General features: G+C 41.8%; 1 protein-coding gene across 1 annotated transcript; it reads right to left on the bottom strand.

The window, feature by feature from the left end:
- Nucleotides 1-11,175: 11,175 nt before the first annotated feature.
- Nucleotides 11,176-14,509, bottom strand: LOC141496981 (zymogen granule membrane protein 16-like). The gene is made up of 4 exons (XM_074199559.1): nucleotides 14,451-14,509; nucleotides 13,091-13,154; nucleotides 12,337-12,472; nucleotides 11,176-12,000 (listed from the first exon to the last, which is right to left on the bottom strand). Exons 2-4 carry the CDS (start codon nucleotides 13,152-13,154, stop codon nucleotides 11,685-11,687), a joined length of 516 nt encoding a protein of 171 aa, XP_074055660.1. The 5' UTR covers nucleotides 14,451-14,509; the 3' UTR covers nucleotides 11,176-11,684.
- Nucleotides 14,510-14,696: the final 187 nt, after the last annotated feature.

The raw sequence follows: 14,696 nt of genomic DNA, 5'->3' as shown, positions 1-14,696 counted from the left end.
AAGAGGTTAATAGAATTGAGACAGAATTCTCTTATCACTCACCAGCTAATCACTGAGCTAAAATTGGGTGTCTCAGCTAAATTCTGCAAGCTCTAGCTGGTGATGTGACATGATGTGATGTGCTGGCTCAAGCAAATACTGACCGTAATACAATTCCCTTAAGACAAAATATAGTTTAATGCTACAGTACTTTACAAGAGCTGAGGAAGACAGTGGCAGATTATACTGGCCTTAAGATTCTACAGGCAGGAGCTCAGAGTTAACCTAATTTGAACATATTCTCTATTAAATAACTGTTGTGGTGCTCAGACAATTAGATGGAGTAAATTTGCTGTACTGGTTTCACTTTTATTAACTCTTAATTCTTGATTTTATTTTCACTGAAACAAGTGGATATAATTATCCAGAGGAGATATCCTTGAAAATATGCAATAATTTTGGCCACTGCTTTGTGTCCTGTACTATACCTATGAGAATCTACCTCTGTCATGGGGTGCATGTGGAAGCAGGAGGATCTAAGTTCAAATCTGGCTTCAGATACTTGACACTTACTAGTTGTGTGACCCTGGGCAAGTCATTTAATGCCGATTGTCTCACATACGCACAAACACACAGAAACAACTACAATAAGAAAAAACTAGGAAACTGTTTTAACAGATGTATTCATCAATGATATCATAAGAAAATTTTGATTTTCTTCTATTTTCTTTGTTATTTGAGTTTCAGGGCCATCTCTCCTGATTAGGAAGTTATTTGGTTGGCTGAAACCTGTCTTGTGGAATATTAATATTAAATCAAGGTCTCAGACATGCTTGAGATATGAAGTCAAGGTTTCCCAAAGTATTTTAACTTGCTTTGTTTGTGGAAGGATTCCAACTGCTTGCTCTAAGGCTATGGTTATATTTGTGGCATGTAAATCTTACTTCTCCATTAACCTATTGTAAATTCTAAAATTTTGCAAACTTAATTTTTTGGTAATTTTAAAAAATACTTTTATTCAAACTACAAAGTGAGAAAAGAAAATATTACCATGTACATACTAGAGCGTTAGGAATCCTTGAGGACCACAGTTGTGAAATGCCAAAGGTATTGGTTTAAAGACCCTCTTGGCCTCTTGTTGTTTCGCAAACATACTGGCTCAGTTTCTCGGGAGACCAGCATGACCCAAACCCCTTTGCTTTGCCATAAGATCAGCTTGACCTTTGTATCTCCTGACATGGATCAAGAATCGCATTGTAGCAAGAGCAATGAAGTATGCATGAGAATGTGTGACTGTTTAACCAATGTGTAATGATCTAACCAACATGTAATCTTTAATATGATTGGTGCTTAAGCTGGTAGCAGGAGTTGCCCCTGAGTATGGAAGTAGACTAGGATGTAAGCAGCTGTGTGACCCTAATAAAATTTGGAGTGCTTTACCATCTCTGCCTCCCGTCTCATTCACTGCTGGCCAGAGAACTCAAGTAGTCAGTGCACTGTAACAATAGAGCATAGCAGATTCAATATAAAACAATAAATTTCCATTTCAAGAAAACCTACGTAATAAATACTATCCTTTATTTCCAAAGCTGTCCAGTTTTGTCTTCATTTCCTTCCAGGTTTTCTTTTGTTCTCTGTTGTGCACTTTTAACTTTATTTTTTCCCCTTTCTCTTTTCCCCATCCCCTCACCTTAAAAAAATCACAATTAAATACAGATGTATATAGTGGTTCTTGTCATTCATCATTGAAGAAACCCAAAATGATATCCCTATGAGACAAATTATAGTGTGTCCAACTGTGACTGATCAGACCATCACAGGTTTGGAATATTCTACCATAGATTGGGCCCAAATTGTCCATGTGAACAACTGGGGTGCTTACTCTAAATTTACCTATGTCACCTTTCCCTTGAGTTGCTTCTATTCTGTTCTTCTCATAAATAAGCACAGCACCCTCTCTGATGAGGGCATGTCATGTTGGTTGGTCCTATGACAGTATCTCCCATGCTGCAAAATCAATTCCAAAATTCTTAAGAGAGACCTTTCAGGGTGTCCCAGTGTCCCAGCATCACCTTTTTTTTTTTTTTAGTTTTTGCAAGGCAGTGGGGTTAAGTGGCTTGCCCAAGGCCACGCAGCTAGGTAATTATTAAGTGTCTGAGGTCAGATTTGAACTCAGGTACTCCTGACTCCAGGGCTGGTGCTCTAATGCACTGTGCCACCTAGCCACCCCCTCAGTATCACTTCTTCTGACCCCTTTGTGAGTGCTTGCTCTGAGCGAGTTCTCCATAGAATATTCTTTTTGGCAAGCATACTCCTGACATCCTAATATGACCAGCCATTGTAGTTGCACTCTGTGTGTGTGTGTGTGTGTGTGTGTGTGTGTGTGTGTGTGTGTATGTGTATATACATACATATATAAAGATATCTATAAACATGCAAATATCTACACATTTATACTCATACACATATATGTAAGACTATACTATGATTATTGCTAAAATCTCTTTTTCTAAAGTTGAATAGCATTTTCCTTCATAAGTCCAAGTCTTTCCATATTTTTCTAAATGAACCAGGACATCCACCACAGCGATATTCCAACTCAATAACGTTTCCTCATTATCCTTCTCGCCCTTTTGCTATCTTTCCTCCCTCCTCTGCTTTACTTCTACTACTACTCCTATTCCTTAACCTATTTACCCCTCCAAAAGTAAATCCTTTATTCTCTTCTCCTGTTCTATCTCCTTTTATCTGCATTGCATTGTATTTTTATTTATTTTGTTAAATATTTCCCAATTTCATTTTAGTCTGGATCCCTACTCACACTAACTTTTGGGGGGAGAGAAAGGAAGAGGGGAAAGTGGTATGGTAAGTTTGATACCTCTGAGTAAGATCTTTCTTTTGCCTCTCAATACTCTCTCTTATATCATAATTATTTCTTATTATACATACACACATACATACATATGTATATATATATATATATATTTGGTTTTTGTGGGGCAATGTGGGGCTATGGGGTTAAGTGACTTGCTCAAGGTCACATAGCTAAATAAGTATTAAGAGTCTGAGGCTGGATTTGAGTTCAGGTCCAGGGGTCTATGCTTTGCAACACCTAGCTACCCCTAAACATTTTTTTTATAAATAGATCTTTCCTCCCATTTTTTGGATATCTTTAGGATTTAGACCCAGCAGAATTGTAGGACTTTTTAAATATGATGTTGGTGCTTTAAATGCAGGCCAGTCAATGCCATTACTAAGGGCTCTCTGTGAAAGTTCCCAAATTTGATGACAAAGGTCATTTCAAATGAAGTCACTCAGCATCTGCACAGGAGAGGTAAAAGGAGAAAGCACAAGACTAAAGGATTCATTAAAGGATATTCTTTCTAATCAACCAAAACCTCAAAAGGGCCAGAGATGCTACAGTCCTCTAAAGAAACATCCAAATTGGAGTTACAGTGTATTATGTCTAAAGATAGTTTCCTAGCTTCCCTTGTTTTCTGGGGAAAACCCTATCTCTGATGCCTGTTAGACATTCTCTCTCCTTTTCCACATTGCAGAAATGGTGACTGGCAAGGAGAAGGCATTATCTGCTCACTCTACTTCCAGATCTAATCTCTGAGATCTTTGAGCACAATTAATAGAGGTTGGGGTAAATGGGAAAGGGAAGGAGGGAAGGAGATAATTTGGAACTCAAAATCATATTAAAAAGAATGCTAAAAATTGTCTTTACATGTAATTGGAGAAAATAAAATACAGAGGATATAGAAAGCACAGACCCTATGATATGGGGATAAATCTTGGATTTTCCAGAAAATAACAGTTATAAGTGGGAGATCTCATTCCCTGTTGTACTAGTCTAGACTACAAGCCTGGTGTTTGACACTTATACCATATTTACGAATAAGATACAGTGATTGTTTTTGTAAGACCTATAAACTGAATCAGAACTGTTTGAAAACTATATCTTTCTAGAACTAGTTCAAACAGGGAGGCAGATACTCTTAAAGTCAGAAAGATATTAGTTTCAAATCTTGCCTCTTGAACCTTGGTTTCCTCATCTGTAAAATGGGGTTAATATTAACTTCAGTACCATAGAGTTCTTGTGGGGTTTATATAAGTCAATGTGTGTAAAGTGCACACATCTGTTCTACATGGGTCAATTATTACTATTGTCATTATTACTGTTTGGGACTGACAGTTTCATAGGTGGAAGAAATTTCCTTTGCAAAGCAGATCGGCAATTACTCTGACTTAAAGTATTAGTGAGTTACCTGGGAGACTGAGATATTATGTGACCTAGCCATGGTCAGACAGTCTCTGAGGACTTGAATCCACATCTTCACAACCTCAAGACTAGCTCTCTCTCCAGGATACCATACAGCCCCTCATTCATAATAAAATGAGGCCAAACTTGGAGAACAGAATGAAACAAGCTTCTCTCTTTTTAAGACTCAGGTGTGTGTGTGTGTGTGTGTGTGTGTGTGTGTGTGTGTGGGTGGGTGGGGCTGTGGCAGTGAAAAGGACAGATCCAATTACTGTGTTAGATGTTTTTGTTGAACCCTAAAGGGAACAGACTTAGATATTTCATAAAACCTATGAGCTGGAAGGACTCTAGGTCATAATCCTTTTAAAAGAGGGAGACAGAATGAGAAGTGAGTCAGGGAGGATTGGGAATTATTCTATCTGGAGCATTCCAGATCCAGGGTTTGGTTATGTTTGTTTAGACAGGTTCCCTCCCTGCTGTCCCCTTTTAAGGGGATGGCCACCTTAGGGTTCACTCTGGACAATTGCAGGCTTCTTGTTTCTGCCAGGGTCCTAATAGCTTACCTGGCTCTGGAATGGGGGCCATTTCTCTCTCTCTCTCTCTCTCTCTCTCTCCCCTCTCCAGCTATGTGGGCAAGAAGAGAAGGTGGTACTACATATTCAGAACCTGGTAGAGGCTAACTATTCCTACTGGACACTGGCCTAAATCATCTCCCTCCAGGGAGCAGAGAAGCTACTAGGTGCCCAGCCTCTCTCTAAGATGTTCCCTGTGGATAAGTTCCTGCCAGTGATGTTTGATAAGCATCCAGTGTACGTGTTTGTGGGGGGCAGGGCTGGGGTTGGAGCGGCTATAATAATCCCAATTCTCTGGGAGGAGTGTGAGAAATGGAGCTAGCATGATCTTTGACCTGTGTCGATGGTGGGAGACAACCCATATGTGACAAATAGTTTTGGGAGATGTGTGCTCTGCTGAGAGGGCTATGTATCTACCTAGCTGAGTTTTTTTTTGGGGGGGGGTAGGCTCAGAGGAGGGTAATCACTAGGGAGATGGTCCCATGTTTTTCCTGGTAGGGTAGGCTGGGCCGGTTGGCTGTAATGGAGTTCTTAGATACTGAGTTTTTTCAAAAGGAAAGGTCCTGTTAAGAGTGTATATCATTTGACTTGATTCCAAGTTGGGGGCTGGCCTTCTTTGAGGATTGGTGTTACTATCATAAAGGGTTCCCCTCTCAGAGAGCAAAGGGGGGCTGCCCTAGGTCAGAAGAGGGACCAGTGAGGACCATTGGTCCTCTCTTGGGAGGAGATGGGGAGGTGAGAAGATGGGCAGAGTTGAGAAGAGTAAGTCAGAGCTGAAGGAGCTCAGAATACACTGAACCCTCTGAGATAAGGGGTTCTGAGGAAAGAGGGAAGAAGTGAGGGGGCAATTCAGGAAAGGTGGCAACTTACCCTTTAAAGAAACACATTCTCTGCAGCTCTGAATACAAAGAACACTTTGAAAAGTGGGACCTGCTGGCCTTCTCCTTGGAGTCTCTCCTTGTGTACCCCACTCATTACACAGGAGACAATGGCTACATCAGTGACATAGAGACCTTGGTTGAATGGAATAATGAGAAAATGAAGAGAGACTGGGATTGAGCCAAGTCCCAGAAAATGAAGGGGGTAGCAAGAGTTGAACAAGGAGGCCAAGAACTCGGATGTTTTACAATCTCCACTGGACAGCACAGCCCAGGATGAGCTCTGTGAGCCCACAGAGTTGAGTCTCAGAAGCCCTGAGAGCCTGGCATCTACTGGGAGCTGGGATGGGCATAGCAGGGAGGGAGGGAGAAATGGAACATGAGCAGAGCCCAGGCCACAGGGAGGGAGAACCTGGCACCAGAACTGCAACCTCCTTGGCACTTCAGGCTCTGGAGAGACATAGCTCACTATTATAAGAAGAGTTCTACTACAGGAAGAGTTTGGGGGAAGCATGGTAGCCAGGGCACACAGTGGGACCTCAATAAGGGCATGACTGATTAATCCTGCAGTGTACCTGCTGGAAAATGATTTTCCTCTTCCTTTGCATCAAGATCTAGGATCCTGAGGACCTGGAAGCAACTTCCTGAGAAGAAGCTTGAGATATTTTTTAAATCAGGTTTTTTGAGTTTTCTTATACCAGGAAAACCTTCAGAGACCACTCAGTTTCTGAGCAGTCAGCAGGAGCAGGGCCTTCCCTAGACTGCAGCAAGCTCCTCATTTCCACCAAGGTTTGCTGGGGGTTCTTCCAGCCTTGGAAATTTTCTGAAGGTTAGAAAGTCACATTTTTTTAGCCAGTCTTTAGCCCTGAGGACCATCAGGACATTGACATGTCAACTTGACTCTCTGCCCTAGCATTCACCATTATTTCTCAGGTGACCCTTTTGGTCTGACTCAGGTATTATAGATGCTTATGGAGGGATAACTGGGCTGCTCTGAAGTCTGCAGGCCTTGTAACTGGCAGCATGGCTAGAGGGGCTCCCTCTAAAGGTGAGGACTCTGGGTAGTAGCACCCATCTCCTCTGCCCTCATGGATTTATAGTGACATTGTCAGCATGTGACCAAAATTAAGTTATCTTAATTTAAAATTTAAATTTTTACTTTATGAAAAAGTTTTATCTAAGTTTGTTGATGTCTGAGATCCTTTTTAACTTTCAGGCCTGTGATCCTGGGTTCTCTTTAGCTTCCTTCCTTAAAGAACATGTTCATATTTTATTTCCAGTGGGCTGTTTACCCTTTCTTCTCTGCGGTCAGTTAGTTCAGGGAGGGGGCCAGAGCAGACTGGCCTTCGGACTGCCTTACTCACTTGATCTTCCTCTAAGGAGACCCTAGTGGGATGCGTGAACTTGTTTGCCAGGTTTCTTCACTTAATTTTTCTGTTACATGTTTGACCAGAAATTTGTTGCCAGAAATTCAGAGGGTGATGTTCTTCTTGGCCTTGTGGCCATATGGCCCTTCTTTTTGAGGCGCCTGGTGTAACTTTCTATAAGCTCCCATGTAAGAGGCACTTTACTAAACTCTAGAAATAGTAAGCAGCTGCTTCCCGGAGTGGGGGAGGGGTAAAGGATCAGGGTATTGAGAAGAGATGGTCATTTTCTGTGAGAGTAGTGATCATGGTAGGGTTAAGATGGAGGCAAATTTTTCACTGAGTAGGAGATTTAGGAGAAAGGAGCATGGGGACACTAGCTCTGAGTAGGGAGAATAGATGGGGAAGGCATTTACTATTCCCATCCCCAACTCCATCAAATGTCATCTACTCTGGTCACATCTTACCTGGACCATTGCAACCATCTTCCTGCTTCTAGACTGTACTTTTTGCTTCACCTTGCCCATAGCAATGCAATTCCCAATTGCCCAATAGCAATCGCCGAATATAGTTGTGATCAATATTCAAAACAATCTAATATTAAAAAAATCTCCCCTGACTTCCTATTCCCTCTAGGTTAAAATGGATGCTCAGCATGATATCTGCATAGTTTGGTTCCCATCTACCAATCTTAATTCTTGCTATTCTTCTTCAAATACTTGTCTGTTGTTCTAACTTGCCAACTTTCTCTGATTATGATATTTAGTCTCTTCCATTCCATGACTGAACCTCACTCCTTTCTCACCTCAATTTCTCAGGCTCCCAAACTTCTTTTTTAAATCCAAATGAAGTTCTGCTTCTTAAAAATCCCTTTCCTGACCAAAGGGCAACAAAAATGTGCATACCTTTTGACTCAGCAATACCACTACTGGGTCTATACCCTGAAGAGATCATGAAAAAGGGTAAAAACTTCACTTGTACAAAAATATTCATAGCAGCCCTGTTTGTGGTGGCAAAGAATTGAAAATCAAGTAAATGTCCTTCAATTGAGGAATGGCTTAGCAAACTGTGGTATAGGTATGTCATTGAACACTATTGTTCTATTAGAAACCAAGAGGGACGGGAATTCAGAGAAGCCTGGAGGGATTTGCATGAACTGATGCTGAGTGAGATGAGCAGAACCAGAAAAACACTGTACAGCCTAATAGCAGCATGGGGGGTGATGATCAACCTTGATGGACTTGCTTGTTCCATCAGTGCAACAATCAGGGACAATTTTGGGCTGTTGGCAATGGAGAACATCATCTATATCCAGATAAAGAACTGTGGAATTTGAACAAAATCCAAGGACTATTTCCTTTAATTTATTTTTTTATTAGTTTTTTTTTTGCAAGGCAGTGGGTTAAGTGGCTTGCCCAAGGCTACACAGCTAGGTAATTATTAAGTGTCTGAGGCTGGATTTGAACCCAGACATTCTTTACTCCAGGGCCAGTGCTCTATCCACTGTGCTACCTAGCCACCCTTTATTTCCTTTAATTTAGGGAAAAAAACCTGATATCTTATTGTCTGATCTTGCTATCTCTTATACTTTATGTCTCTTCCTTAAGGATATGATTTCTCTCTCATCACACTCATTTTGGATCAATGTACAACATGGAAACAAAGTAAAGACTGACAGATTGCCTTCTGTGGGGGTGGGGGGAGGGAAGTAAGATTAGGGGGAAAAATTGTAAAACTCAAAATAAATAAAACCTTTAATGGGAAGAAGTCTATTCAACAGCAAAATATGTATAAAAAGCTAACAATAAATAAAAAGATTTGCAAAAAAAAAATCCCTTTCCTGTTGTTCCCAAAGGTTAGGATTTTTTTTCCTTTTTGTAACTGTTTTGTCTACATTGCATTAGTTTATCTGTATTCATAGTATGCTCAGCAGAATATAAACTCTTTGAGGTTAAGTACATGAACTCATAGCTTGTGGGGGCTGTTTGAATTTCTCTAGCAAGGATAATTCTTTTTTTAAATTAAAGATATTATTTGAGTTTTACAATTCCCCTCCCCATCTTACTTCCCCCCCCCCCCATGGAAAGCAATCTGTCAGTCTTTAATTTGTTTCCATGTTGTACATTGATCCAAATTGAGTGTGATGAGAGGGAAATCATATCCTTAAGGAAGAGACAAAAAGTCTAAGAGATAACAAGATCAGACAATAAGATATCTGTTTTTTTCCCCTAAATTAAAGGGAATAGTCCTTGAACTTTGTTCAAACTCCATAGCTCTTTATCTAGCTACAGATGGCACTCTCCTTTGCAGACAGCCCAAAATCGTTATCAATTGTTAGCAAGGATAATTCTGGGCCTTTTTAGAGTTATCTTCCCCATGCCAGCTAAAGGCAAAACCTCAGAGTTCTCTCTCTCTGGATGCTATAGCTCCCTTTTCTTAGACTTTTTCCTTCTCCCTTCTTCTAGAACCCTCAGTCTTCACTGGTTACCAATTCTAGCTTGTGGAATATTTTGGGAACATATTGTTCATTTACTAAACACATCTTCTGTGAAAGAGGAAAAATCCCAGGATCCATAAAGGTGCAGGACCTCAGGGACTAAAGAAAAGGATGTACTTAAGTCTCATTCATTCTGAGGAGATGGAAGAAGGCAAACAGACTCTGTGACTTGAAACCCAGGACAAAAACTTCTGATTGGTTCTGAGCACTGGGCAATACCCATTGGGTGGGAGCATCTAAGTGGTACAGTGGATAGAGCATCAGCCCTGAAATCAGGAGGACCTTTGTTCAAATTTGTTTTAAGACAGTTACTGGCTGTGTAACCTTGGAAGTCACTTACTTAACCCTGATTGCCTCACATCCAAGGTCATGTCCAGTTGACCTGATTCATATCTGGCCACTGGACCCAGACGATTTTGGAGGAGAAAGTGAGGCTGGTGACTTAGCATAATACTCCCCTTACTCAAATCCAATACCCATCCATGTTATGGTATCACTTCCCCAATGTTAGTCTTGTCTGAGAATGAAGGACAGATAACAACAATAACCACTAGGAGGCAGCACCAACACGCTTCTTGCCACACTAACAGACAGAAGGGCACAGTTGTGTTTCCAGGTGTGTCCACAAGGTGGCTCATAGGTGTGATTGGGGAGCAGAAGCTTTCCATTGTACTGAGTAGTTTGTCCTTCCAGGGACTCAAGAGAATCCTTAATCCTGGATTACTATTTACTAGCAGTAGTAGGTGATGGGGCAGGAGATAGAGAGCTGGGTCTGGAGTTAGGAAGAAGAGTTCAAATCTGGTCTCAGACATTTAGTAGCTATGTGATCACTTAACCCTGCTTGCCTCAGTTTCTTCCTTTGTAAAATGAGCTTGAAATAATTTTCTATCCTATTTGCTCCAAAATGCTGATGATTGGCTGGGCATTCTAAATGAGCATGAAATATTATAAAAAAAAAAAAACAGTATCCAGGGAGCTGACACCGGAAGCAGCAAGCTAGCTGGTTTTTTAATATACTAATATATTTATTGACTTTAAGTTTGGCCTGCAATCTTTAACTCATAACCTTCAAACCCCCACTTATGGGTATGCCTCTCTCTCAGACCAGAGAATTCCCTTGATGACCTTTATCCCAATTCTTCCCCCAACGTCCTTTGTTTTTTGCAAGACAATGGGGTTAAGTGACATGTCCAAGTTCACACAGCTAAGTAAGTATTAAGATTTGAACTCAGGTCCTCCTGATTCCAGGGTCAGTGTTCTATCCATTGCACCCCCTAGCTGCCCTCCTTATTCCAATTCTTTAAGGGTTCCAGGAGCAAACTGGAAGTAAGAAATGTCGACTGCTCCCTGATGTCTTACCTGATCAAAGCCAGGTATCTGCAATCAGAAGGCTGAGAGAGCCTAGAGAGAATGCTACATTTATCTATGTACATTTTGTAAACATTTACTCCCCTCACCCCCATTGTAAGATCCATGATAGCAGAGACTGATTTTTTTTTGTCTTTGAACCCTCCAACCTAGCTCAAATGCTTCTTGAATTACATTGAAGAACAGAGAAAAAAACTGAAGCTGACACCTTATTAATGATCACAAATTAGCAGTGACTGAAATGGAGGTATGATGTAACCAAGGGAAACCATTTATTACAGATAAAATTGTGTTAAACAAACAGGGTAATGGGGAAGGGGCTTAGACAGAGGAGAGTTGATTCTTTTCTCTAAACTCCATCCCTAGGGACCACACCATCTACTATCTGTCACTTCCCATAATCCCTATTTTATTTGGGTCTCTTCCCAAGCCTGAAAGAGGATTTCTCTTTCATTGAATGAAGGATCCCGTCTTCTCCCTGCTATCCCTCTTACCTCTCCCTTCTTCCTTCCCTCTTTCTACCTTCTTTCTCCCCTCATCTCTCCTGCCCTGTCTCCACATTTCCTTTCACCTTCCCATTCCTCCTTTCCTGTGGCTTCCCTAGTCCTGCCTCTCTAAACCCCATATGAAACCTCCTTTCCCCTCCCCAAAGGGTATCCTGCTAGTTTTGTCAAATATATCTTTTGTCACCCACCCCAAATTTCCATGACTGATAGGCTCAGAGAAAGCCTTTCTCTTCCCTTCACTGTGCCCACCTGCCTCTCAGGCCTTGGTTAGTCTGGGCTCATCCCAGTGAAAGCCGATGCCAGTGAGGCCATAGTGATTGTGGTGCCCACTGATGTAGCTCAGGAAGGCTCCCCGGTAGAGGGGAGAAGCGTTGAAGGAGTAGCCTGCTGGCTGTCCAAATGTGAAGATGCGCCCATGGTTGGTGATGAATATCAGTTGCTGGATGTAATATGAGTAGTGTTTACCCAGGACTTGAATGATGTTCTCACCCTTTGTCAGAAGAACCTCGTGACGCAATCCTGACTTAAGACCATGGAGTTCACTCCAGACATTGCCATACTGGAACTGGATGCTGTAGAAATAGAGGGGGGAAGTGGGAGAAGTTGCTGAGAAGGGTGAGGAGGGCAGGAGCCATCCCTAGCAGCCTTGGAATGAGCCAGTGGGCTCACATTAGCCCTGTAAGAACAAAGGGCAGGTAGGAAAGGCAGGTGAGGGAGAAAAGAAGAAACCTCCTTAGGGGCAAGATGGAGGAGGCATCAAGGGCCACAGGGGGTTGGAGGTGTCAGGAAGCCAGAAGTCCTGGGTGAGTAGACAAGGAAGGTCAGGAATTCAAGGGAAGCACAACAGGAGATCACTGGGAATGGAAAGGACAAGTGGATAGAGGCTGCTGTAAGCCCCAGAAACTTACCCATGGATGATCCCACCACATTGTTCTTGGATTCGAAATCCAGTTATCTTGCCCCTTCTGTGCTCCCCAGAGAGTGTAAAACTGGTTCCTCCTCCATTTCCATATTCTCCAGAAAATGAGGACCCTCGCTGTTGATCTGGAAGCAGGGAGGGGGAAGTGTTGGGCAACTTCTAGTCCCTATGGGACTTAGATAGTAACAATTTACAAAAATTATTTAAGTTTTATTGGTCTCTTTTACAAATTGATACCAAGACTAGAAGAACTTAGATATGAGAGTTATGAAGGTTGTAGATCAGATATATTTCCCCCCTTTCAGGAAACTGCTTGTACCCAATGTTGTTTTTATTTCCTTAATCATTTCTCTAGAATTCACTTTTCATTGTCACACATTCTGAGAGTTGGAAAAAACTTTAAAGATCATTTAAAAATATGAATTCTCCAATTAGTGAACTAATTCACACTGTGATGTAAATGACTAATCATACTGTGAGTGCTGGCACTGGATTCCCCATTGCATGCAAACTCACAGGGTGCTACCTAAGACTGAGTAGAAGATGGAAATTAAGAGAAGGAAGGATGTCAAGAATGGGGGTCACCAATGAAATCAGTCTTGAGAGGTTAGGAATAGAGATCAGGGATGAGAGCCAGGGATGGAGACCCCTCCTGAGAGATGAGTCAGACATGGAAAAGATCATATTTATAGGGTGGGATTGAACCAGCAGCAGAAAGAATACAATGCAGATGCATCACTCACCATCCTCCTCAGCAGTGACAGTAGCCAGGAGGGTGAAAAGGAAGAATATCCACATCAGCATCATCTGAAGCAAGGAGAAAGTGAAGGTCAATGTTGTCCCTCCAAAGCTCTGTCTCCTCTAAAACTAAGAATGTCAAGAAAGTTTTGGGTAGAGTACCAGTATGAGTGTCTCTCTTTCCAAGAGCTTTGACCAACAGCTGAAGGGAAGGTGTGATCCTCCTCTAAAATTATTTAGGGAAGGGAGGGGTAGTGTCTCTGGAAATCCTATCTAGAGATCTTTGGGGAGACTGAAAAAATCAGCATGCCCTTTTCCCTTGAAAGAACTCTGATGAAGGCAGGGAAGGAAGTGGAAGAGTTGATGGGAGCTCTGAGAATTTGAGAAGGGGGTCACTGTGAATTGCCTCATCTTTGTCCACATCCCTCAGCCCCCCAAGAATTGGTGGTAATTTTAGTGACTGAGAGTGAAGACTCCCCTAGGAGATAGTATCTCTATGTCAGGGGAACAATGTCTGTCTGATGACAACCAGGAAGCCCCTGCCCATATTCCCAGACCTGAACTATATTAAGATAGAATTGTTTCAGATATGATCAACTAATTATAAAAAATTATGTCACTATATAAAAGTTGTATTCTGCAATGAAATACCATGCCATATGCAACATAGTATAATGTAGCCCAAGACATATGACATTGTGTGATACACAATGATATGTGACACATTGTACAAATTTGCACCCTCCCATCAGCATTGGCTCCTATGACTAGACCTAACTCTCCTGAGTTCTCCCTAACCTTACTTTCCTTCCAAATTCTTCCAGGATTAATCCCCTACACCTATAATTTATTGCTATAGTTGTTGTTTAGGCATTTTTAAAGTTATGTCTGTTTAAAATGGTGGGGTGCAGCTCCAGTTGTCCTTATCTGTATCTTGCCACTGGACCAAGATGGTTCAGGAGGAATGAGGATGGTGGCTTGGCACAGCCCTCCCTCACTTAAGTCCAATTCACTTATAAGACATGACATCTTCCTGATACCATGGTCCTTTTCAAGAATGAAGGACCACCACCACCACCAGTAACAACACGTCTGGTTCTTCATGACCCCATTTGGGGTGTTTTTGGCAGACATATTGGAGTGCTTTGCTAGTTCCTTTTCTGGCTCATTTTACAAATTAGAGAACTGAGGGAGAGTTCAAACAGGATCACACAGTAAGAGTCTGAGATCACATTTGAGCTTAGGAAAAGGGGTTTTCCTGACTCTAGGCTCATTGCACTAAACATTGCGTCACCTACCTTCCCCTCCCACCTCTATTAACAAGATGTTAAAGTCCATACCACCCTGAGAAAGGAGAGAACTGACCTTTCTTCCCTCTTTTTGACTGGTCCTCAATGCTTCATCAGTGTCCAGGTAGGGTCCTGTTCTTTCTGCCCCTTAAATAGGAACTCACTTTGTTCTGGCAGTTGTCCAAACCCACAGAACCAATCTCTCTATCTGTTCATCTTAGTTCCTCATCCATATCTCAAGTCACAACCTCCTGATTTCTTAACCAAGAGAAGCCCTGAAGGGACAGATTCTGGGGACAGGCTCCCAAGCTTGGAGAGAAGT

Source organism: Macrotis lagotis, chromosome X, assembly GCF_037893015.1.
Source record: "Macrotis lagotis isolate mMagLag1 chromosome X, bilby.v1.9.chrom.fasta, whole genome shotgun sequence".
NCBI lineage: Eukaryota > Metazoa > Chordata > Mammalia > Peramelemorphia > Peramelidae > Macrotis > Macrotis lagotis.
This window is presented reverse-complemented; position numbering and strand designations above follow the sequence as displayed.